General features: G+C 30.4%; 2 protein-coding genes across 9 annotated transcripts; both read left to right on the forward strand.

The window, feature by feature from the left end:
- The first annotated feature begins 3,005 nt into the window (after positions 1 to 3,005).
- Positions 3,006 to 6,180, forward strand: LOC110635966 (uncharacterized protein At5g02240). The gene is made up of 7 exons (XM_021785472.2): positions 3,006 to 3,435; positions 4,237 to 4,508; positions 4,602 to 4,638; positions 4,732 to 4,829; positions 5,024 to 5,085; positions 5,542 to 5,665; positions 5,816 to 6,180. The coding sequence occupies exons 1-7, from the start codon at positions 3,192 to 3,194 to the stop codon at positions 5,933 to 5,935; spliced, it is 957 nt and encodes a 318-aa protein (XP_021641164.2). The 5' UTR covers positions 3,006 to 3,191; the 3' UTR covers positions 5,936 to 6,180.
- A 1,991-nt stretch (positions 6,181 to 8,171) lies between these two features.
- Positions 8,172 to 10,443, forward strand: LOC131168863 (UPF0161 protein At3g09310-like). 8 transcript variants are annotated; one of them, XR_009148888.1, is made up of 6 exons: positions 8,172 to 8,455; positions 8,538 to 8,597; positions 8,691 to 8,819; positions 8,907 to 9,009; positions 9,549 to 9,585; positions 10,006 to 10,443. XR_009148888.1 is itself a non-coding variant. In XM_058147102.1 (5 exons), the coding sequence occupies exons 1-4, from the start codon at positions 8,236 to 8,238 to the stop codon at positions 8,975 to 8,977; spliced, it is 492 nt and encodes a 163-aa protein (XP_058003085.1). In that variant the 5' UTR covers positions 8,175 to 8,235; the 3' UTR covers positions 8,978 to 9,009; positions 10,006 to 10,443. The 8 variants fall into 8 exon arrangements, 4 of the variants coding, with proteins under 4 accessions (XP_058003087.1, XP_058003085.1, XP_058003086.1 ...); XR_009148885.1 differs by having other exon boundaries at positions 8,175 to 8,455; positions 8,691 to 8,831; XR_009148886.1 differs by having other exon boundaries at positions 8,175 to 8,455; positions 8,691 to 8,831; positions 10,010 to 10,443.
- The last annotated feature ends 12,504 nt before the right edge of the window (positions 10,444 to 22,947 follow it).

The following is a 22,947-nucleotide window of genomic DNA, read 5'->3' on the forward strand; positions in this document are numbered from 1 at the left end:
ATGAATCCCTTATATTAAGATCTTGTTGTATCTTGTTTTGAGCCTTTGTAGGCCTTGAATGAATTTTCTTTGACAAAAAAAAATTATAGAATTTTATTTAACATGATAATTTTTTTGTTATAATTAGAGGTAAATAAGATGTTATAACAATGAAAGTACATAAATTCTAATAGGAGGTTCTTAGACAATTAGTTAGAAAAACTCAAAAATTAATGTGATTATTTATCAATAAAAAGATGAATAAATTTTATTTAGTCTTAAATTATATCAAAATTAATGATTTAATTTTCATATTTTTAAAAATAAATGCTTTAGTTCCTTTTTTTGGATTTTATTTACTATTTGATACATCCATTCATTATTTTTTATCCATTTTATCATTAATCGCATATTAAAATATTTAAAATACATTCACTTTTTTTTGTTGTTGCTATTGTCTGTTACTACAAAAAATTTTACAGTGCCTCACTGATTTCACACGGGTAGAATATGTGAAATGGCAAACTACTGGAAATTGGACATATAGATGAATACGATTATGAAATAACAAAAAAATTGCTTGGTAATTTTTTATAATTTCTCGTCACTGCACCTCCTATTGCTCCTCCTCCTCCATTGTTGCACCAATAAAGAAAAAGGGATTTGGAGTCATTGGATCTCAGAAAGCTTACCCCACCCAATGACGGAACTTAGGGGGCCAATAAGGACCACTTTCCCCTTCGCAAAAATTAAAAAAAAAAAAATTAAGAGCTTCTTAGATTTTTTCTTGAGCATATTCCCCTAGTTGGATTAGTACTACACTCTTAGTTCAATTCAAATTTTTTTCTTTTGTGATACTTAAAATCTAATTTTTGTCGCAATCTTAACTTAGCACATTTTATAATTCAAACTCTTAATTAAATAAATATTTTAGCCATCAAAATAATAAATCTTAATTACTTATAAATATACTCTTTAAACTCAAAATCTCAAGTTTCAAGACTCAACTATCTTTCTCATCCATTATCTATTACCATTCTCTATTTTTTTTTCCTTTTCATTTTATTTCATAATTAAAATTGATAATTTTATTTATAGGCTTTTTATTAACTTTAATATTTAGTATAGGTGGATGCAAAATTTGGAGAAAATTTTTGTTAAGTTATAATGACTTGTATTTTATTTTGATAATTATATTTATGCATAAATTGTGAACTTATAAAGTCATTACTTTATAATTTAAATGGTGAACTAATACAATTTGAAATTAGTAAAATTAAAAAGTTAATATCATGAGTAAAAATAAATTATTGATGTGTATTTTAAAAAATAAAATTCTTAAAATTTATAAGCTATTTTTTCAATTTCAATTGAAAGTAAATGTTATTTTTTTGTAAGAGAAAACAAAATTATAAAATTTTCACCTGCCCCCCTAATGTTAATTTCTGGTTCCGTTACTAACCCTACATTCATCATCAAGGATTGAAAATGCCTTAGCATATCATGTCTATTTGATAAGGTACGATCACAAATTGCAAGCTTTGTGTTAGCAAGATCAATCAATTGAGCTTTTTGGTACGTATCTTCTGTTGTCAAATAGCTTCCTTGTTATATGTATGCCCAACCTAAGTTTTCCTGTGTTGAAAGTTTGTGAAGTCAGCCCAAGCCTAAACCAAGTTTCTTTTGGAGTTTGGGGTAATGAAAAAGGGAGTACCAAGGTCGAGGGAGCAGATGTGGTTGAAGAGGACTTGTGTGGCGTGCCAATGATGGCAGAGGTCTCTTGAGAGAAAATGGAGCCACATGGTGAGGAATTTCGATACAATTTAGAGATCAGACGATTGATATTGTAAGAGTAAAGGATCGTCCTTTTTGACTTGGTTGACATCAGTCATGGATAAGTCCCAATTGGTAGATTGATAAAGAGTCTGATTAATATGGAGTTGAAGAATATAAAATTTGGACGACAAAGCCATTTGTAAAAAAGTTTATTTAAATTTTTAAAAAGTTTTCTTTTATTTATTTTATTTTACAAATTTTGCAATTTGTACTCAAGATTTGTCAATTTTTTTTAAGATTTAACCGTGTTCAATTGATTATTATTATTAGAGACATATTATTAATATACAATCTTATTGTGACTTGTTGAGCGGTAAAGATAAATAAATATATTTTATATTCGTTAATTTATAAATTTATAACTTTAATTTTAGATTTATTTGTTGTAATTGTATTTATTGAAAGCATATTTTATTATTATGAATATTATAAATAATTGATTACAGAATAAAATTAGAGATCAAAAAATGATTCATTGAATTTTCTTTTTTACTTGTACATTTTTTATTCTTATAAATAGATATTAAAAGTTTACTCCCTTAGAATTAAAATCTTAGCTTTTTCCTTGAAGACAATTATTTATGAGGTCGATAGATGAGAGAGAGAGAGAGAGAGAAGCAACAGGAAAGAGCTAAGTAGAGTTGGAGAGAGAGAGATGGAGATAGGGCGACCAGTGTTTTAGGTTAAAAAATTTGTCTTTCCTTTTTACCAATTTAAAAACTCTTTGACTAACAAAAATTGGCATTTATATATATATATTTTTTCCAAATATTTCATTTATTTAAAAAGGCCTGAGACGACAATAGAAGAAGGTCCAATACACTTAGCTCAACTGAGCCTACTAAAGACAGGCCCACATCCAAAAAAAACAAAAAAAAAACCCTAAACTGTAATGATAAAGCTACCCACTAATCATTATTCGAAGCACACTGCAGTGCAGCAAGAGCGACTGGCACTTATACTGAGTGGAATGATAAGAAATTGACAAAATTAAATAATGAAAGATTCAATTGTATATTTTTAAAAATATAAAAAATAAGTCATTAATTTGAAAATAACGGGAAATTAAACAGTAAGTGACCCAAAATAAACCGGCAGAGTAGCGCGTGCTAGAAAGAGCGTGGAGTAAATCTGCAAGTATCACTGGAGATAACAGATAAGATTGGCAATTGGAAAAGACAAGATGAAATAAAAATTAAAAAAAAAAAACAAAGGAAAATTGAAGGATAAGAAAATCTCAATCGACGAGGGGAACAAGCAACCTCCGTATTAATGGTCACGACACAGAGGTAAGCTGTACAAGCATTGAAGGCTCTGTCTCACCGGGGATCGGATGAAACGCACTTTAATCCCACCATCTAACTCGTAATCATCCAATGGCTACCACAACACGTGTTCCATTGTTCTTCTCTTGCTCACCTCGTTGTCGTAAATACGCTTGCCTGCCAACAACACTTCCAGAATCTTCCACTCTTTCATTTCGGTCTTTTCCTTTTTCATTTCTCTCAACAACCCATCATAATGGAAACAAGAGCTTTAGGAGACTTCGGGCGGTTTCAGCGTCAATGGCGGATTCGCTTCCAAGCACTGTTCTTGTCACTGGAGCTGGTGGTAGAACTGGTATTCTCTCGCTCTCCGTCTCAATTTGTTTGTCTTTCGTAACTGTTTGGTTGCTGTGATTAATATCGCTGGTAACGGAAAGTAATCCAAATTTTGATGCTTAATTGAATTTTTTTTTTTTTTTTTGTAAATTTTCAAGCGTATTGATTTTGGTGAAAGAAAATGTTGTATGGAGTTTGCAGAAGTGCTAATTGGGGCTTTATTAGGGGGTTTTTTAGGGTTTTAGGGTTTTGTGCTGATAATCTCGCGCTTTTGCTCTATGTGGTATTTGTTTATTTTTCCCCGTCTATGGCTATATTGAACTTTCTTCCATTAACAATATAAAAAGAAAAAAAGCCATCACTTCAGTGATATCTGATTAAAACCTGGTTGGATCTTCACACTATCCCCCAGAGGAGGGTACGTGATTTGGGTGATAAGCTGGTTTGTCGATTAGAGTCGGGCTTCTGTAGAAATGGGATTCACCTGGAGTAATTTTTCTTTGTAAATAAGTATAATATCCGCCTTTTTTTTTTCTTGAAATAACTCCTTTCTTTTCTTGTGATATGTAATGATGAAATTTTTAATTTTCAAGACTACAAATTTAAATGTTATATTTGAGTGTAAATTAGGTGGATCAATCCCCCTCCTTCGTTTCATTGCTTAGATATTTATAGAAAAAGAAAAAGAAGCAATTGAAGCAAAATGTAGCAATTTTATTTTACCATGCTGCATATCATCGCCTGTAATTACATCATCATTGAAGAGTTGGATTGTTGATTGTCTTTCCATTGACATGATATCATGCCTCAACTATGGCAGGTTCAATAGTTTATAAGAAATTGAAGGAGAGGTCTGGCCAATATGTTGCAAGAGGTTTGGTCAGAACTCAAGAGAGCAGAGAGAAAATTGGTGGAGCAGAGGATGTTTATGTTGGGGATATAACGGAAGCAGAACGCATCACTCCTGCTATCCAAGGAATTGATGCTCTCATAATTCTCACAAGTGCAGTGCCAAAGATGAAACCTGGGTTTGATCCATCTAAAGGTGAAAGGCCCGAGTTTTATTATGAAGATGGAGCATATCCTGAACAGGTAATCCTTACACAGTTACACTTCCTAGCGTTGGGTCCTGTTACCTAAATTGTTTGTATTTCTGAACGTTATTTAGTGCAAGTTTTCCTGTAGGTTGACTGGATTGGTCAGAAAAATCAAATAGATGCTGGTAAGAGTATATTTCCTTGGTTCAGTGATTCAGTTTTTTTTCTAGTAAAATACAATATTTTTTTGCTGAATTATATTTTATCCATTTGGACAGCTAAGGATGCAGGAGTGAAGCAGATTGTGTTGGTTGGGTCTATGGGTGGGACAAATCTGAATAATCCCTTGAACAGTTTGGGCAATGGGAATATATTGGTCTGTGAGCCTTTTCTATACCCCTTATAAATTTACTTCCCTGTTATGGTAGCTTTGCATCCCTTTGTTTGCTAGAACTAGTTTGCTCTTCATTTTATTGATTTGACTTCATTTTATTTAATTTATTTGTTTGTTTAATTTATTGTCCTTTCTTCCATCGAGAGGCTAACTTTGTTATCACTATGTTGCTTTAGATTTGGAAGAGAAAAGCTGAACAGTATTTGGCTGATTCTGGCATTCCATACACAATTATAAGGTATACACTTTCCTTCTCATTTGTGCTTCCATGGTTCTCACTTCAAATTTTGATGTCAGGCTGCACTTTGTACCTCATTATTGTCAACGCACCTTCGGTGGAATTTTTTTTTCAAAAGTCTTGTTCTGGAAAACGTTTTTCAAGCACTTAATACCCACTGACCTCTTTCTTTAGCCCTTCAAAATATAGAATGCGAAGTATCACTTCATCCATATGTTATGCCCTTGGCCATTTAGTAGCCTCCCAAATACAGCCTTGTTCTCGTTTCATTATGACAAAAAATATATCTACACCTGAATTTTCATTTGAATTAAAAAAAAGGGTCTGATACATTGTAAAATTCTAGCCAGCCTGACTCCAATTTATTTTTCAGTGTGCTTTTGCATTCTAATTCTTGTTGTTTCTAATAATTTATGTAAGCTTGCCCACTGACATGGGCCTATTTGGATGATTTAGGGCTGGAGGCCTGCAAGACAAAGATGGGGGTGTCCGAGAATTACTTGTTGGGAAGGATGATGAGCTTCTTCAGACAGAGACAAGAACCATTGCAAGGGCTGATGTTGCAGAAGTCTGCATTCAGGTACTAATTTTATAAATTGTTCGCAATTGGAAACATGTATTTTTTCTGGGAATTTTTCTACTGCTTCTCAAGATTGCATTGGGTCCTTAGGCTGTTTGTTTTGAGTACTCATTTGCTTTTAAATTTTAACCCTTCCTCTCTCATGAACAGGCATTACAATTCGAGGAAGCTAAATTTAAGGCGTATGATTTAGCCTCAAAGCCAGAGGGAACTGGCACTCCAACCAAAGATTTCAAGGCTCTCTTTTCCCAAGTCACTACTCGATTTTGATTCTTAGTTGACCATTATTGCAGGTCTTGGATGTATTTTCCTGTGTTTAACTTCATAACATTTTAGTATTTTTAGTATTTACTTTCAAGAGTTTAGGAGAAAGAACGCAATAAGAGGATATTCTAAATTTCTTGAAACAGCTTGTGAAAGTATTTAAAACTAGGAAAAATTACTATTTAGTTTGTGTATTTTAACAAAATTAATTATTTGGTTCATATATTTTGAAAATTATATTATTTAGTTTATGTATTTTACTTTCGATAAATTATATTGTCCCTTTATTAGTTTTTCTGTTAATCAATACTAGTTAAATTACTATTTGATTTTTCTATTTTAGTAAAACTAATTAGTTAGTTTATATATTTTGAAAAATATATTAGTTAGTTCTTATAATTTAGATTCGTTAATTATTTAATCTCATAAATATTTTTTTAAACCTAAATAATCTTAATTTTCTCATCCAAATTATCTCTTCCTTATATGTCTTATTATTCTTACTTATTTATCTCTTTTCGTGTTTCTTTTCTGCACACCCTTCTTCTTTTTATTTTGTCTTTGTTTTATATTTTGTTTATAAGAAATGGTACAAGTTATCTTATAAAAATATTAATCAATTCCCCTTAATCTCTAAATAATAATAAAAAAAATTATTTCTCAATAAAAAATCATAAAAATAATATCTAAGAAATTGAATAAAAATATTTAAATAATTTAAAATTTATAAATTTAAATTTAATTTTCACATAATAAATTTTATTTTTATTTAATAATATATTTTTTAAGTTATTGTGTTTTGAAATACAAATATTCAATAGCTAGTTTTATAAAAATAGAGGAATTAAAGTGTAATATTTTTTAAAATATATGAATCGATTAATTAATTCTTTTAAAATAAAGAAATGAAATATTGACTAATGAAAATTTTAATGGATAAATTAAAGAGTTTAATGGTAATAAAATATAGATATTAAATAATATATTTTTTAAAATATATAAATTAAATAGTTAAATTTATTAAAATATAGAGATTACAGAATAATTTTTTTTAAAATTGAGAAAGAATATATTATGCTAATTGCTTATTTATATTTTTTAGCACAGAGTGGCATTTGAGAATTGACGTGCGTGGTTTCCTCCCGTTAACAGTTTCTTGTAACAGCCCTTGTTTTTTAGTTACCCGGATTTTTAATTGTGGAGAGAAACGAAAAGGAAATTGAATACGAAAAATAAAGAAAAAAATAATAATTTCTTCTGTTATTTAAATAAATTATTAGAATAGTAAGAGTAATATAATTTCTCTAATAAAAAATTAAAAGAAGTATTATAACCTTATTTTCCTATTACATTGTATTAAAATATCTAAGTAATTTTAATATAAATAACATCATTATTTTTATATTTTCTTCCATCTCATTTCAATTTAAAAGGAAATAATTTGAATAAATCAAGATGATTTGAAAAATGAATTTCTCTTATGTTTTTCTTATTTTTCCCTTTTTTTATTTAATGTTCAAGTCAGTAAAATTTGAAAAATCAATTTTATTTTTCTTTTCTCTTCTTTTTATTTCTCTAGATACAAATAAAAAGCAATTGGTTTTCACTTTCCTTTTTTTTTTTTGACAGAGTGCCAAGTAGATAACCAAAATAAATGTATTCTATGATTACTTTATTTTATTTTTGAATAAAATTATTTTATTATAAAAAATAAAAAAGATTTTACATAAATTTATAATTCATTTCATCAGATTTTTATAAATTGATATTTTTATTATGAAATTTTAATTAATTTAACAAAAAAAATAAATTTCTTAATATAAAAAAAATCATGTAATATTTTTAAAAAAATTCAATAAATAAATTATATGTAGTAAATTTTATTAAAAATTTTTAAAAAATAATTACCCATTCATTATAGAAAATACTAAGATAAATTATAAGATAAATAATATAAAATAAATTATAAAATTATTTTAAATCATATTTTTTATAAAATTAAAAATTTACATTAAATTAAAATAATTAATTATGTTATATATACTATTTGTAATAATTTTTTTAAATTAATAAATTTTATGTAATTAATAATTTTATAAAAAAATTAATTTAAAAAATTTTACGAGATAAATGACGTATTTATGTAAAATTATTTTATTTCTCATAACAAAATAATTTGATTTTAAAATAAAATAAAGAAAACATGAAATATACTAATATGACGTCGTTTAAACGAACTCTAAACTTAAAATGGTCTGCAAGCAACCACAATCAATGTGGAACTGTGAAAGAAACGCAGGAGGGAAATGGCGCCCCTTATCTCCTTAAACAGCTATAAACCCGTCTGTGCCAGGGCAATTGTACCTCAATCTCAGAAAGCTGATTTCAATTCTCTGAAATCTCCCTCCATAACTGTAAACCAGAGCCGGATCTTTTCCATTTCCATTAGAACCCCAAGGGCAAGGCGTTGCATCTCTGTCGTCGTTAATAAATCGGGCACAGACTCTCACCAAAACAATCAACAAGGTACTCTCTCTCTCTCTCTCTCTCTCTCTCTCTCAAATTAAGTATCAAATTGAAATTTAATTGGTCTTCTATCTTCAATCAGATGAGGAAGCCAACAATTTAGGAGTTAAAGCTGCATTATCCGTGCTGAGATTCTACAAAAGTAAGCTTTTGTCTCTCAATAGTCAAGTTAATTATCATTACAAATTCCTAATTAAATCAAGCGAATTCAGCATTGTAAAATCTATAAAAGCAGGGGAAATCTCGCCTTTGTTGCCAAAAAGCTGTCGATATGTTCCAACATGCAGTGAGTATTCGATGATAGCTTACAAGAAGTATGGTGTTGTCAAGGGCACCATCTTGACCGGCTGGCGTCTCTGTCGCTGTAATCCCCTTGGTAAACCTGTTTTTCTTTTCTAAATGTTTTCTTCGTTCTTTTGTTATTTTTGGTTAAGACTTTTTGTTTCTGTAGGCGGCTCTGGTTTTGATCCTCCACGATGGTTTGATGAGCAAATTCCACCTGAAGATGATGAGATATCATAATCTTTTCAGTATTTCGGCTGCCCAGCTTACAGGTTCTTTTCCTTTACTTTAGGGTTTATAGGTTCAGCTTCCTGTTCATAGTTGATTTTATTGTAGATGTATATAAAGTGAAAGATTTTCAATATTTCACATCATTCGAAAAAAAAAATCTTGAAGAGTAAAGTATAAAATAAGAAAAAAAAATGAATGTTCAATATCTCCCGAATGATATCAACTTCTTTTATTTTTTATTAGGTTTACATTTTTATTGACCACAAATCCCAACGCTCAGGTCAGAACCTGGTTTTTGATTTATAAATCTATCAAATATATTTATAAATAAAATTATAAATAAATTAATATTTAATTTAACTTATAAATTAAAAAATCTATTTTAAATAAGTAAAATCAAACATCCTTTTACTCTAGTTGAAGCTATGCTTTAATTGACAGTTTGATTGCCCGAACGCAGAATAGAGTCCTCCAAAGAATTAAAACCAAAGTTGATAGTGTTATTTTTCAAGTGCAAAAAATTGATACTAAATTTTGTGGCCATTTACATGATATTCAACTCTGATGTTTTTAACTTCAGGCTCAAATTTAAGAGATATCAAGAATTGATGGAAAAGGTAGCTACTAAAAACTTTGATCCTCCTTTTATTCAAAAGGAAGTTGAAATTAGTAAACTAAAATCTCAATTAGTAGATAGCTAAAAGGGATCTCAAAATCAAGCAATTTTGTGATGCATTTTTCCTTTTGAAGCCATGAATGTTACCTTATTTCCTAGCAAGTAGGGCTTAGCAATATTCAGTTCAAATCGAATTAATTTGATTCGGTTTATACAAAATTTCAGTTCAATTTAATTTTGATTTTTGAAAAATTTCGATTATTTTGTTTCGATTAAATTTTGAAGTAAAAAAAAAATTCAGTTAAACCGAACTGAAACTCTTTGTATATGTTTTCCGGTCTTTTTTTGTTATTTTTTTTTTTATTTATCTCTTCTCCCTCACTGAGTCTTTTCTTCGTTTCCTCCTCATTTCACCACAAAGAAAGGCCATGACGCTCCTGCATCTCTAGCCATTAACGCCTGCATTTCATTTCTAATCTTCTTCAATTCTTTGTGTTCTTCTAAGGACCTTTGAGGTCTAATATGTTGGTGTTTATTGGCGAGATATATGAAGGACCTACAACCTGCATGCCTTTGTGGATTTGAAGGATAATCAATTCTTGGTTGTTTTGATTTTTCCTTTTTGAGATATGTATTTTGTTGTTTTGAAACTAGGAGAAAAAGGGCTCAACCATATTTTTTTCAAGGAAAATAGATTTTAGCCATGGTTTCAGCATGGATTTTTCTCTAATTAGAATTAATCGTTTTTTTTTTTAATATGTATTTTGCTTTATTAAGTCTAAAATGGTATGCTTGATTTGAGGCTAAAATCTTGTATTCAGTTGCAAAATAGATCATAAAATTGAATATGTGATTAGAATTTGTTATTAGCTCATAAAATTTTGTATGCTTGATTTGAATCTGTGATGATGTCATAAAATAGAGTTTTCAAAACGAACTGAACTAAATTATTTTAGTTTGATTCGGTTTGATTGTTTATATAATTCGGTTTGATTTAAATTTTAAATTTATATAAAATTCAGTTTTCAATTTATTTAGTTCAGTTCAATTTTGAATTGAACTGACTAAATGCTGATAACCTCTTTATACTCGTACAACTAGGGGTGGCCACGGTCTGGTTTTGAAATTAATCGGTTCGATCAAAACCAGATCAAAACCGGTCAAAACTGAAATCGGCTTCGAACCGGACCGAAATTGTCCTTTTGCGTTTTAGTTAATATTCATATTTTTTAAGAATCGTGAATCGGCGGTTCCGAACCGGATTAAACCGACGATTTCGAACCGGATTAAACCGACGATTTAAATATAAAAAATTCAATAAATATGTTACGTCACTCCTAATTCATTTATATATATTATTAATTCTCTACACAATTATTCTCTGTATTTTCTTCAATTCTTAATATTTTTTCAATTTTTCTCAAATTCTCTAAATAATTATTTTCTACACTCATTTTAATTTCTAATACTCTCTCAATTTTCTTACTTTATTATTTTATATACTTACTGAAATTTTTAATTCTATCTCAATTACTTTGTTTTTACTTTAAATCCTCGATAAAATTTCCATTACTCTCTATTTTAATTTTTTTCTCTTTTATAATTTTTAATTATCAATCATTATATAATTTTTAAAAAAGTCAAGTAATAAAATTAGAAATTTTTATTGCTCTAAATCCTAAAGGGATATATAGGCAAAATTAAGTTCATACACTTTTTGCTAATTTCTTTAAAAAAAATTAATTTCATCTCTAGTTTTTTAATTAGGGTCAAGTCTTTATTTATTAAATTTTTCTTAAAGATAAATTATTTTCTTTCTTTCTTTTCTCTTATTTTATTTTGATTGAAAGATTTTTAAGAAAAATTAAAATATTTTTACAAATAGAACTTAAATTTTGAATCAATAAAATTTTTCTCTAATTTTTTTTGTCTAAGTTACCCTTAAATCATCCCTAAACCGCTTCCAAACCGTCCTTCAAACTGTTTTGAATCGTTTTTTTTTGAACTGCCCTTCAAATCGTTTTAAACCGGGGCTCAAACCATAACCGGCGGTTCAGGAACAGTCTTCCAAATCGTCCCCTAACAGTTTGATTCAGGTTCATGATTTTATTGAATCTAAATCTGTAGTTCAGGAACCGTAACTGGCGGTTACTAAACCATGGCCATTGCTAGGTACAACCTTTGAACTTGAATAATTCAGTCTTTTTTATGAATTATTTTATAAAGGCCCAAATCAGAAAAAACTCCTAGCCCTACTTCCTGATCTCACAGGCCTTCTGTGCCTGTAGCATATACTTCCTCCTTTTTCCCTATGAAAATGTCCTCCTTATTGGCTTGGTCTTTTGAAGCAGAAAAGCTTCCTTAAAATCTCCTTGATCCTTGCTGAACAATCAATGATGATGCAAGAAACAAATCCAAAAAACACTTCTCTTCAAACTTACGTGGAAGATACTTTGCTTCATCTCTCTTTGATTGATCTTCAAGGCCCAAACACTTCTTTTGAAGAATTCTGAGACAGTTCTATAAAATACTCAAAAAAATATTATTTTCACTAATTTCTGATAATTCCAAAGAATCTGGTGTTTTATGGCAGATAATTCCAAAGAATCTGGTGTTTCTAATTATTTTATTGATATGCCTGATGATGACACCACTGCTGAAGCAACTTTTCTGGGGAGAGAGAAATCAACCTCCTCCATCCTTTTCTCATCTGGACCTTGTTTCCTTTGATAACATTCATTCTCCTAAATATAGAGGCATTATTAAGTGTTCTATGCCTAGTGAGAACTCCAAATGCTTAATGCATTTCTCCAAATATATATATATATATATATATATATATATATATATTCGAGATTGGTCTATCAGACTTATCAGTAAAAAAAAAAAAGTTACAATTTATTGTATATAATTAAATTTTTGAAATACAAAACTTCATCATGAGTTTTTTAGTAAACCGATTGAACTTATCGAGTTGAATATTTGAAGCTGAAATGGGTTATTTCTAAAGAAAGATGTAGATAGGCATTATCAAAGGATGTCTAAATAGGCATTATCAAAGGGTGTCTAAGTGTTTTTAAAAATATATTATTTATATTAATTTACAAAATATAACATTTCGAATTACATTTAATTTTAAAAATTATTTTAAATATATCATTTAAAATCATTTTATTTATTAACAAAGTATATTAGTTTAAAATTTTATTAATTCAAATCTATTTTGTTATAACGTATATACTCCAAATATATAAAAATAATTATAATTTCTAAATAAATATATAAAATAATTTAAATTTAAATTATTAAATTTATAAAATGCAAGTAATTATTAAATACATTTTTTAAATTATTATAATTGTTAAAGTAATATAGGTAAGTTAATATATTTTGTAAATTAATATAATGATTGTTATAATTTTTTAAATTTAACATAATAGAATATAATTCAAAATTTAATAATTTTTTAAAATAAAATATATTATACTGTTATATTTGTCTATTTTATAAATGATTATCCATAAAGTAATGCTCAACATCTTGAGAGGACAATCTGCTAAACAAATTATCAGAAATAGGTCACAAAACTTATTTGATGTTAAACATAATTCAGAAAATGGCATAATTGAGCATGTCAATGAGGTGAACAAACTTTTACGAAAAAAATAATCACTACTGCTTATAAATTAAAAGAAGTTGAGAATGTTGATGTGCTAATAGAAGGTGGACCTTTCAATTTTTTATGCGTTAATACAAACTTAAGCACGAGAAAGTGCTCAAAATTATGAATTATGATCAACTAGTATTAACATTTTTTGTTGAGAAAGTGAATTGTGAAATAGATTATTTATTATCAAAGAAAATCTTTTTGTGTCCCAAGAGATATATTGCAAGAGGGAAAACAACAAAATCGGAGGTATGCATGTAGATATACCTGTTAATTAATTGTAATAAATATTTTTTAATAGATATTACTTTTATATTGTAACAATTCTTTTATAAATGTAAATGCAAAACATGGAAGGGAAGAATCAAGTGGATCTTGTTCTGGGAAATCAGAATTTTACTTTTATGAATATTTAAGACAACTCGAAAGTCATTGTAGTTTTAAAGTTGTGAAAAGAATAATTAAAAAGAGAACAATATGACATTGCGAGAAACTCACTAATCCTGTTGTATTATTCTTTAACGTAGCTATTATTGTCAGCTAATTATTAGATACATCAGAAGTACTAAAAAAATAATACTCTTTCTATCCTAGAAAAGTGAGTCATTCATTCAATATAAAAAATGGGTTCCACATGATTATGAGAGATAGTGTATATATACATTAGGTGCACCTAATAATTCCCTTTTATTGTCAGAGTTTATGTTAATTGAAAAACAATACTTAATTTTTGTCTATGTTATATAATTTAATATATTCACAAAAATTATGTTTTTTATAATAAAAAAAATTATAAATTAAGAAAAGGAAAAAAAATAACCAAAATAAAAAAAAAATAACCACAAGAAAAAAAGATGAATTTATAATTTATAAATTAATATCTCAATACAAGTACATTTAATTTAGTGATGCAAATGATCTCTAGTATCGCAGGTAACATCCTCTCTCATTTGTCCTCTGCATTCTGTATCAACGCAAACCCTCTCTGTAGTTATCATTATCATCAGCTTGGATCGTATCTGTTAATGTCATCATAACGTTAATATCTAGTGGACCTGATCTCAATTCTGAGCCATCCCCAATCTAACTTGGCAAAACATAATCATCTTGCACAGTGATACTCCGCGATTCAAATGGATTGATCCAACATTAGAGTATTGGGATCAAAAAGAAACTCAAAAATATCCTCAGAAAATGGATTAATTCTGGAACGCGAGGGAATATTTACAAAATGCCTGGCAAATGGTTGGAATGTTGCATCTCCAGCTGTCATGAAGTGTAGAGTGTATAAAAAGCCGTAAGGGGTCCCTTGCGAACTGTTCCGAGAGTCTGATCGCATTCCTATTGCATCAATGAAACTATCTGAAAAGGCATGAAGGGGCCAGGTGTCCAATCGGTGAATTGCATATGTAAGTCGTCCGCAAGATTTGGAGTATAGGACGATGGACTTGGTTCGATGTACATGCCAAATTGTATGGTACGCTATCGACTGCAACAATGGATATATTTCAAGGGTAATGGAAGGGATGTGCAGCTATGTAGCACGAAAACAGAAACGCGGACACTGGAAAACGCGAAAACTGACATGAAAAAACGGTATTTTAAAAAATATAGGTAACGAAAATGTGGGGAAACGTGTAAATATAAAAAATATAGGGATATATATATATATATATATATATATATATATATATATATATATATATATATATATATATATCATGAAAGATGTTCAATAATAAATAAAGTTCAAATCAACTTTTAAATTCAATCATAAAAATACATATTTAGAAGTTTCATACTTATAATAAATAAATATTAACTAAAACACATTCAAATGTTAAAAAAGAAAACATAATGAAATTTATGACATTTCTTCAACTTTACTGTCTTTCTCATTCTCCTCATTCTCCATGCTTGTAGTTGCATTTTCATCAAACAAAACAGACTCTAACTCTGGTTCATCCAATGAAAGGTTGGTAAATTCAAGAACTCCCACATCTTCCATACTCCCAAATTGATCACTACCAACATCCCACAATTTTGTCTTCTCATCATAATATTAGGAGGAGTTTCTCGACAGAAGACGAAGATTATTATGGATAAAAACCAAGTCCTCTGCACATTTTTGAGTTAATTTATTCCTTCTACATGAATGAATGAAGGAATAAATACTCCAATTTCTTTCACAATAAGAGGAGGAAGTAGGTTGTCCAAGCACTTTAAAAGCCAACCTTTGAAGTAAATGTACATTAGAACCAAAACATGTCCACCATTTCCTAGGATCTGTAACATACATACTTCCAATAGAATCAGGATCAACAAAAGGTCCACTTTTCAAAGAAAAATTTGCAAATTCATTATTTGCTCTAATTCGCTCATCTTCATTAGAAAAAATCCTCCTAAAGCATTTAATTCTTTCAGTTGATTCTTCTCCATCCATATGAGGAGGCACTCTACCTTCTCTCTCTTGAAGCCATTTTTCACTATAAAATCTTCAAAAATAAGAAAATAAATTCAGAAAATAATAAAAAAAATTATAACAAAAAGATAAGTATGTAAGTTAGAAATTTACCTTGGATTTAATGAATGGGCTAAACAATGAAGGGGAGTGTTGCTCTTTGCCCAACGATCAATAAGAATTCGATGAACCACATAATAAAAAGGAGAAAACCTATCTGTTTACTTTCCTTCATGATCAAAAATAACTTGCTTCACATTTTCAATCATAGAATCCCATAACTCATAAACCAAATGAAGGCATGGTTTGTCTGTGTCACAAACTCCAATAAAGGTACATTAGAACCAAAACATGTCCACCATTTCCTAGGATCTGTAACATACATACTTCCAATAGAATCAGGATCAACAAAATGTCCACTTTTCAAAGAAAAATTTGCAAATTCATTATTTGCTCTAATTCGCTCATCTTCATTAGAAAAAATCCTCCTAAAGCATTTAATTCTTTCAGTTGATTCTTCTCCATCCATATGAGGAGGCACTCTACCTTCTCTCTCTTGAAGCCATTTTTCACTATAAAATCTTCAAAAATAAGAAAATAAATTCAGAAAATAATAAAAAAAAATTGTAACAAGAAGATAAGTATGTAAGTTAGAAATTTACCTTGGATTTAATGAATGGGCTAAACAATGAAGGGGAGTGTTGCTCTTTGCCCAACGATCAATAAGAATTCGATGAACCACATAATAAAAAGGAGAAAACCTATATGTTTACTTTCCTTCATGATCAAAAATAACTTGCTTCACCTTTTCAATCATAGAATCCCATAACTCATAAACCAAATGAAGGCATGGTTTGTCTGTGTCACAAACTCTGATCATGTCATAAATGGGCCCAATAAAAGCAATGATGTAATCAACCTTTTCCCACCAATCCTCATCTACCACTTTATCACGAACAAATCTAGCTTTGCCTTGGTCATCTTCTCGGTATAGTGCCCATTGATCACTTATAACCATTGCTTCTAAAGCACGCTTAATAAGTTTAAATCTTTTAAGCATCACAACAATAGAAGCAAAACGAGTGTCAGCAACTGAAAGCAATTTCAAAGGGCTAAACTGATTATAAATTGCAAGCCTCATGGAATGATTCATTATAAAATTCTTGATTTGCAAAGCATCCCCATGGATTTCAGTGATCCAGTGACACACATCATAAGTTTCTTGATTAGTTTCCAAATTTTTTGCTGCACATGTATTCTTCAAAGCAAGATTAAGAGTGTGCACAACACAAGGAGTCTAATAAATATGTGGAAATATTCCCTCAATGATTTCTTCAGCACGCATTATCAGTAATGACTTGTACCACTTTTTGATGACCCACCTCATCAATTACTTCTTTTAGCAAATTAGTAATAAATTGCTTATCTTTCAATTTACCAGAACAATCTACAGATTTGATAAACATGGGGCCAGACTTGGAAACAACCATAAAATTAATCAAAGGCCTCATCTGGGGATCACTCCATCCATCACTCACAATACTAACACTCTTTTCTAACCAAGTGCTTTTAATTGGTTCAAGCAACCTCTCTACATTTGCTTTTTCTTATTGAAGTAATGTGGTTCTTAATTTGTTATAACCAGGCGGCACATAACCACCCAAAACATGATTAGCAGCAAAAGAATAAGAAGTCACATAATAAGGATTTCTAGCAAAATTAAAAGGTAGACCCCCACTGTAGAACATTCTAGCAATCTCTGCATCTAATTGAGCTCTAGTTTGCAAGTCAAAAGCTCTATCAAGAGGAGAATCATTAACTCTTCTTTTCTTCAAAGCTGCTGAAATACTTGGTTCAGTTATATTCAATGAAGGAATGTGGTTATACTAATAGGCAAAGAAACTCGCCTAGATTGTGAATTGGTAATTTTGTTTGTTGCCTCATCCTCCTGTTTCCTCATTTCAGAAATACTATCATTCATCACTTTTTTACACACACCAATCCCTTTTCCAGTGATTTTCAAATAAATGAGCCCTCACTATAGTATAAGTCACTTCCTTTTCTTGTCCACAAAAATTGCATATCCATTTACAATTACCCCATCCTTCTCCAGTTTTCTCTAGTTTAGTTACATATCTCCACAAAGGATTAAATTCTTCCTCCCTAGTTTTTGAAGAAGTGGCACTAGTGCTATTTGCTTAGGTAGAATTTGAGTTCGAAGAATCCATTCAAATATTATCCTATCAAAATGACAAAAAGAAAATGCAATTTTATACAATTTACAAATTATTTAAATAAATTATATACTAAGGATTAAAGCACAATACAAATTATATATTAAAAGATTAAAGAATTAAATAATAGAATTGAATAAATTGACTATAAAAATTATTATGAAAAATTTTAATATATAATATAACGATACATTAAAACAAATTATATTAAACACATTATATATAAATTATTACAAAAATCTAAAATATATTAATATAAAATACAAATTTTGAATGTTGGAATTTTTTTTATTTATCTTTAATTAGAATTTAAACTTGAAATTTTATAATTTTAAAAATAACTTTAAGAATATATTTACATTTGTCCTTAATTTCCTTCAAAATGTTAATTGTAAAAATATGGCAAATCTTGAAAATTTTTAGTGAATTTGGGAAAAAAAATTTTATCTTTTTTTTTAAAAAAAAATATTTATGATAACTCCTCAAATTTAGTTTGAGAAAAAACTAATTATGGAATATACATTTAGAGAAAAAAAATTGATATTAAATATGATAAATTTATGATTAATTAATGGAATAAAATTGTAATTAATTAATAAAAGTTGCTTAATAAAATTGTTTCACAAAGAAATTAGAAAAGGAAAATAATAAATTAATAATAAGGAAAATAATAAATTAATAAAACCCCAATATAAACCTAATTATTTACATTCACAATCGGGAAGAAAATAGAAAAGGCCACTTACCTGTCGACTGTCGTTCTCCCTTCGGCTGCTGCTTCTTCTTCTTCTTCTTCTTCTTCTTCTTCTTCTTCTTCTTCTTCTTCTTCTTCTTCTTCTTCTTCTGTTGATAAGGATGGAAAGAGCATATCAAAGAGTGAATATGGCAGATCAGAGAGAAAAGAAGAGAAAGATGTTGCGATCCTTACCTGCGCTGCGAACTGCGACGCTGCCGACTACCTTTGAAAGTACTCCATTTCTTTTTCTTTTTCTTCTTCTTCCTTTTCTGTTGGTGAATGTTGTGAAGTGATCGATTTTAATCTACCCATTTTTCTTTTTTTTTTTTATTATTTTCTTTAAAGAAACGCGTTTCCGATGCCTGAAACGCGTTTCCGATTTTCAATATTTTTGAAAATAGCCCGGAAACGTTTCCCAGCCGTGTCAGGTCATTTCCTCATCGGAAACGTTTTCGACACTGGGAAACGTGACTCAGTGTCATTTTCATGCTTCATAGATGTGCAGTTCTCTCCGTCTTTATGCCATTAACCATTGGCGACCTTATCATGATGAATGTTGCCCAAAACATTCGAACAAAAACCTTGAAATTACTATCTAATTGATCATCTATCCAATGGTCTTGGTCTTCAATTAGGAAAATGCTTTTAGGATTTTTATCAACCATTGCTGTGATGAATTGACACAATTGACTATATGATTCATCCCAACCCCTAATTATATGTGCAATGGCCATTTGTTTCTTATTCCATGTTTTTTTATAAGTTGGTTCATACCCAACCTTATCTTTAACCTTTACTTGAAGGGCTACTACTTTCATATTCGATTGTATCTCAATCATCAGATAAACAATGATTTTTGGACTCTAGTGGATTTAGCCAAGTGTGGGGGCCATTGTACCTTGTTATCCTCCACATATCAGACCCTTCATTTCTAGATGCATGAAGTCTCCACTTACATTCACTTTCTATATCCTTACACTTAATGGCATATGTTTTGCTCCTTGTCTCATCGTAGCAAAAACTACTGATGCCTCCGTAAATGATACTCTTTTGCAGTTGTAACAACTACATCTCTTGATAAAAATAGCATTCCCATGACAAATTCTTTAAATGGATCTCAAAATGCATTAGACGTTGGTTTTGCATATAGATCCGCCCTTATCAAGTTAAAATAAATTTTAGAAAATGGAGTAGGATGAACAATAGGCATAATTAGGTTCTGAACATTCGTATTGTAATATTCTTATATATTCACAATGTTTTCAATGGCATCCTCCTCTTACTCTGCATCATCGTCATCAAGCCAATAATCATCTTCATCGTACTCATACTTAGCACATTCACTATCAACATCCTCACCATCACCCTCATCCCCAGCTTCCTTCACAACCAGCATTGCCTTCACCAACACCTTCACAGGAAGCATAACCTTCAAAAACTTAACTTGCACTAACACCATCATCACAGTCACGACCCAACCTATAGGCCGAACCAGCACTAGGACTTGGGCCAGCCTAAAGCTCCCGAAGCTCGTAGTAAGCCTAATTATTCCTCAACCCAACTCTAAGTCCCATTTGGACCCAATTTTAAGAATTCAATCGGACAGAGTCCGACCATAAAATGGACCATTCAACGGAGAGTTTTTTACTCGCCTGACCTGTAAACACAATATATAATAAATTGAGGAGCTCAGTTCACCCTCCACATAATCAAAATGTCATAACTCAAATAGGAGCTTAGCTCCCTCATCCAATCCCATCATGCATACAGTTATAATTTTACAAGTCAAACATAACTTTTATAATATAAGCCCAAAATAAAAATAAGTGCTTCTACAATATACGGAGTCTAAAATTTAACTCGATTATACAAAATACATTAAATACTATCAATGGACCTGTGAAGAAGAAGAGCAGGTTAGCCATAATAAATAATCCTCCTGTAGTCTGGAAAAATAGATGAACAGGAGTGAGCGTTCGACTCAAAGAGTAAAATATCAATTTTAACCATAATCTCTATAGCTATCTAAAGCTAATGCATCCTGTGGAGTGAAATGCAACATCGTCATAATTTTCATATCATAACAGTAAAAAGGCAATTTGGAGCACTCACACACCCAACATTGTTAAACAATACATATATGTGAGTTGATCCCCTATACAGCCCTCTTAATCCAACATCTGCCAGCGAGTGTCTCTCAAGCCGAACTTTCGCTTAATAAACCAAATGCGGGGTCTCAGCGAGTGTCTCTCAAGTCGTGTCTACCCCGAAGGATCGGGTCCCAGCGAGTGTCTTTCAAGCCGTGTCTACCTGTCCTGTCCATATCCAATACCATACCACACGCACGCTACGCACACACACTGCTCCAAATTACTACAAACAACATCTATAGCACTTCAACAATTATGAATGCAATATAAAACGTGCCTAGTGTTTAACTACATAGATACATATTTATAAGTGATGTGTGGGCATACTTGAACATATAATAATATAGAAATTACAATTAAAATTAATATTTTACTCATAAACTTAAACTGAGGTCACTGCGACGACTGGGCGGAGGAGGAATGCTGTCCCGGCTCACCTGAAAATTTCATTGCAATTATTTAATATATTTAACTCAATACAAGTTTAGAAACAATCAAAGACACCATAAGTTGTGCTAAAAATCTGGCAGAATTTCCCCTATACCTAGACCTACCCAACCTGCAAAATGGTTCAAATAATACTTCTAAACCCAACCCATATCTCATCATCATTATATGGCCCCTCCTGGGCCCTCCAAACCAAGCAATAATCACAACATCAGACAACTTAATTATAAGACTTTAAAACTAATATTTTTCAAAAAGTATCCAAACTAACTTTAAAAATTCTATAAACCTGCCCCGCGATCCTTAACAACATTATAAGGCTATTGCAATAGGAATCGTAATTTTCTTATCATCCACGAATATTTTATAAATTTTATTCTACCCTAGTACAAGGTAAAAATTGAGTAATGTAGAGTTTGAGTTTACCTATGCCAAATCTGACAATTGGAACGCGTCCAGAATATCTGAAAATGGTGTGATAGCCTATAATCTTGACCTGGTTCTGAAATGGTTCTAGCAGCTTATCTGCTAATACCGAAATTACAAATCCGGGCGATGATCGAATTTCCACGAAATGAAAGTACATACGCGAAGTCTACAATACCAGGGTTAGAATAAAAAATATATATATATATATATATATATATATATATATATATATATATATAATAATTATTTGAAAATTAGGGATGTGACATTCTTTCCCCCTCATAGAAAATTCGTCCTCGAATTTTACACAAGGCAGAACAATGACACATAGTTGCATATCAAACTTATGAGTACTTACTGTGCATATCCCGCTCTAACTTCCAAGTGCATTCCTCCATAGATTAACTCCTCCACAGGACTAACCATAAGGATTTGCCTTGACCAAAGTCGTCTCATCTGATAGTCTACTATGGCTACTAGTTACTCCTCAAAGATCAAATTCTCATTTAACTCCACTGTGTCTGGTCGCAGCACATGAGAATGATCGGTAACATACTTTCTAAGCATGAAAATGTGGAATACTGGGTGGACATAAGAAAGGTTTGGTGGCAACTCTAACTAATAGGCAACTGCTTTCACTCTGTCCATAATCTTAAAATGTCCTATATAACAGAGTGCCAATTTGCCTTTTCTTTCCAAATCTCATAACCCTTTTCATAGGAGAAACCTTCAAGAACACGGTCACCCATTGCAAATTTTATATCTTTCCGCCTTGAATCTACATGGATGGTTAAAAATTTTTATGTCTATCTGCCCTTGTCGTAGTATGCCAGCTACCATCCTCCTTCTGAGTCTAAACCAGCACATCTGACTACTTGTTTACCCCCCCCCCCCTTTTTTTTTGTCATCTCTAATACTCATTATAACTCTGCTACTCTTGACTTGATATCTGATAACTTTAATCAATTTTGGCGCTTACCTCACTTTTATTATGCCCAAACGTGTCTCTTTGTGACTTCAATCCTCATTCCTTTGTTTCAATAATCTCTGTTCCCAAAAAACATGACTTATGTTCCTTACCCTATTGTCGCAACGGGATTTTGCGGTCGCCCGGACGATCACTCACCGAAGTGGGAAAAGTGAGGAGTCGCCACCTTAGTTTTGAGGGAAACTAAAGAAAACCATTTAGGGAGTTAAATTAAAAATGAAACCACTTCAAAACAGAGATTCTAGGTTCGG

Source organism: Hevea brasiliensis, chromosome 5 (assembly GCF_030052815.1).
Source record: "Hevea brasiliensis isolate MT/VB/25A 57/8 chromosome 5, ASM3005281v1, whole genome shotgun sequence".
Lineage (NCBI taxonomy): Eukaryota > Viridiplantae > Streptophyta > Magnoliopsida > Malpighiales > Euphorbiaceae > Hevea > Hevea brasiliensis.

Excerpts from the sequence above, each read along its gene's own strand:
- LOC131168863 (XM_058147102.1), top strand. The coding sequence starts at position 8,236 with ATGGCGCCCCTTATCTCCTTAAACAGCTATAAACCCGTCTGTGCCAGG. Across the intron at positions 8,598-8,690 it reads CGTGCTGAGATTCTACAAAA|GGGAAATCTCGCCTTTGTTG; the intron begins GTAAGCTTTTGT and ends CTATAAAAGCAG. Across the intron at positions 8,832-8,906 it reads CTGTCGCTGTAATCCCCTTG|GCGGCTCTGGTTTTGATCCT; the intron begins GTAAACCTGTTT and ends TTGTTTCTGTAG.
- LOC110635966 (XM_021785472.2), top strand. The coding sequence starts at position 3,192 with ATGGCTACCACAACACGTGTTCCATTGTTCTTCTCTTGCTCACCTCGT. Across the intron at positions 3,436-4,236 it reads TGGAGCTGGTGGTAGAACTG|GTTCAATAGTTTATAAGAAA; the intron begins GTATTCTCTCGC and ends CAACTATGGCAG. Across the intron at positions 4,830-5,023 it reads TGGGCAATGGGAATATATTG|ATTTGGAAGAGAAAAGCTGA; the intron begins GTCTGTGAGCCT and ends ATGTTGCTTTAG.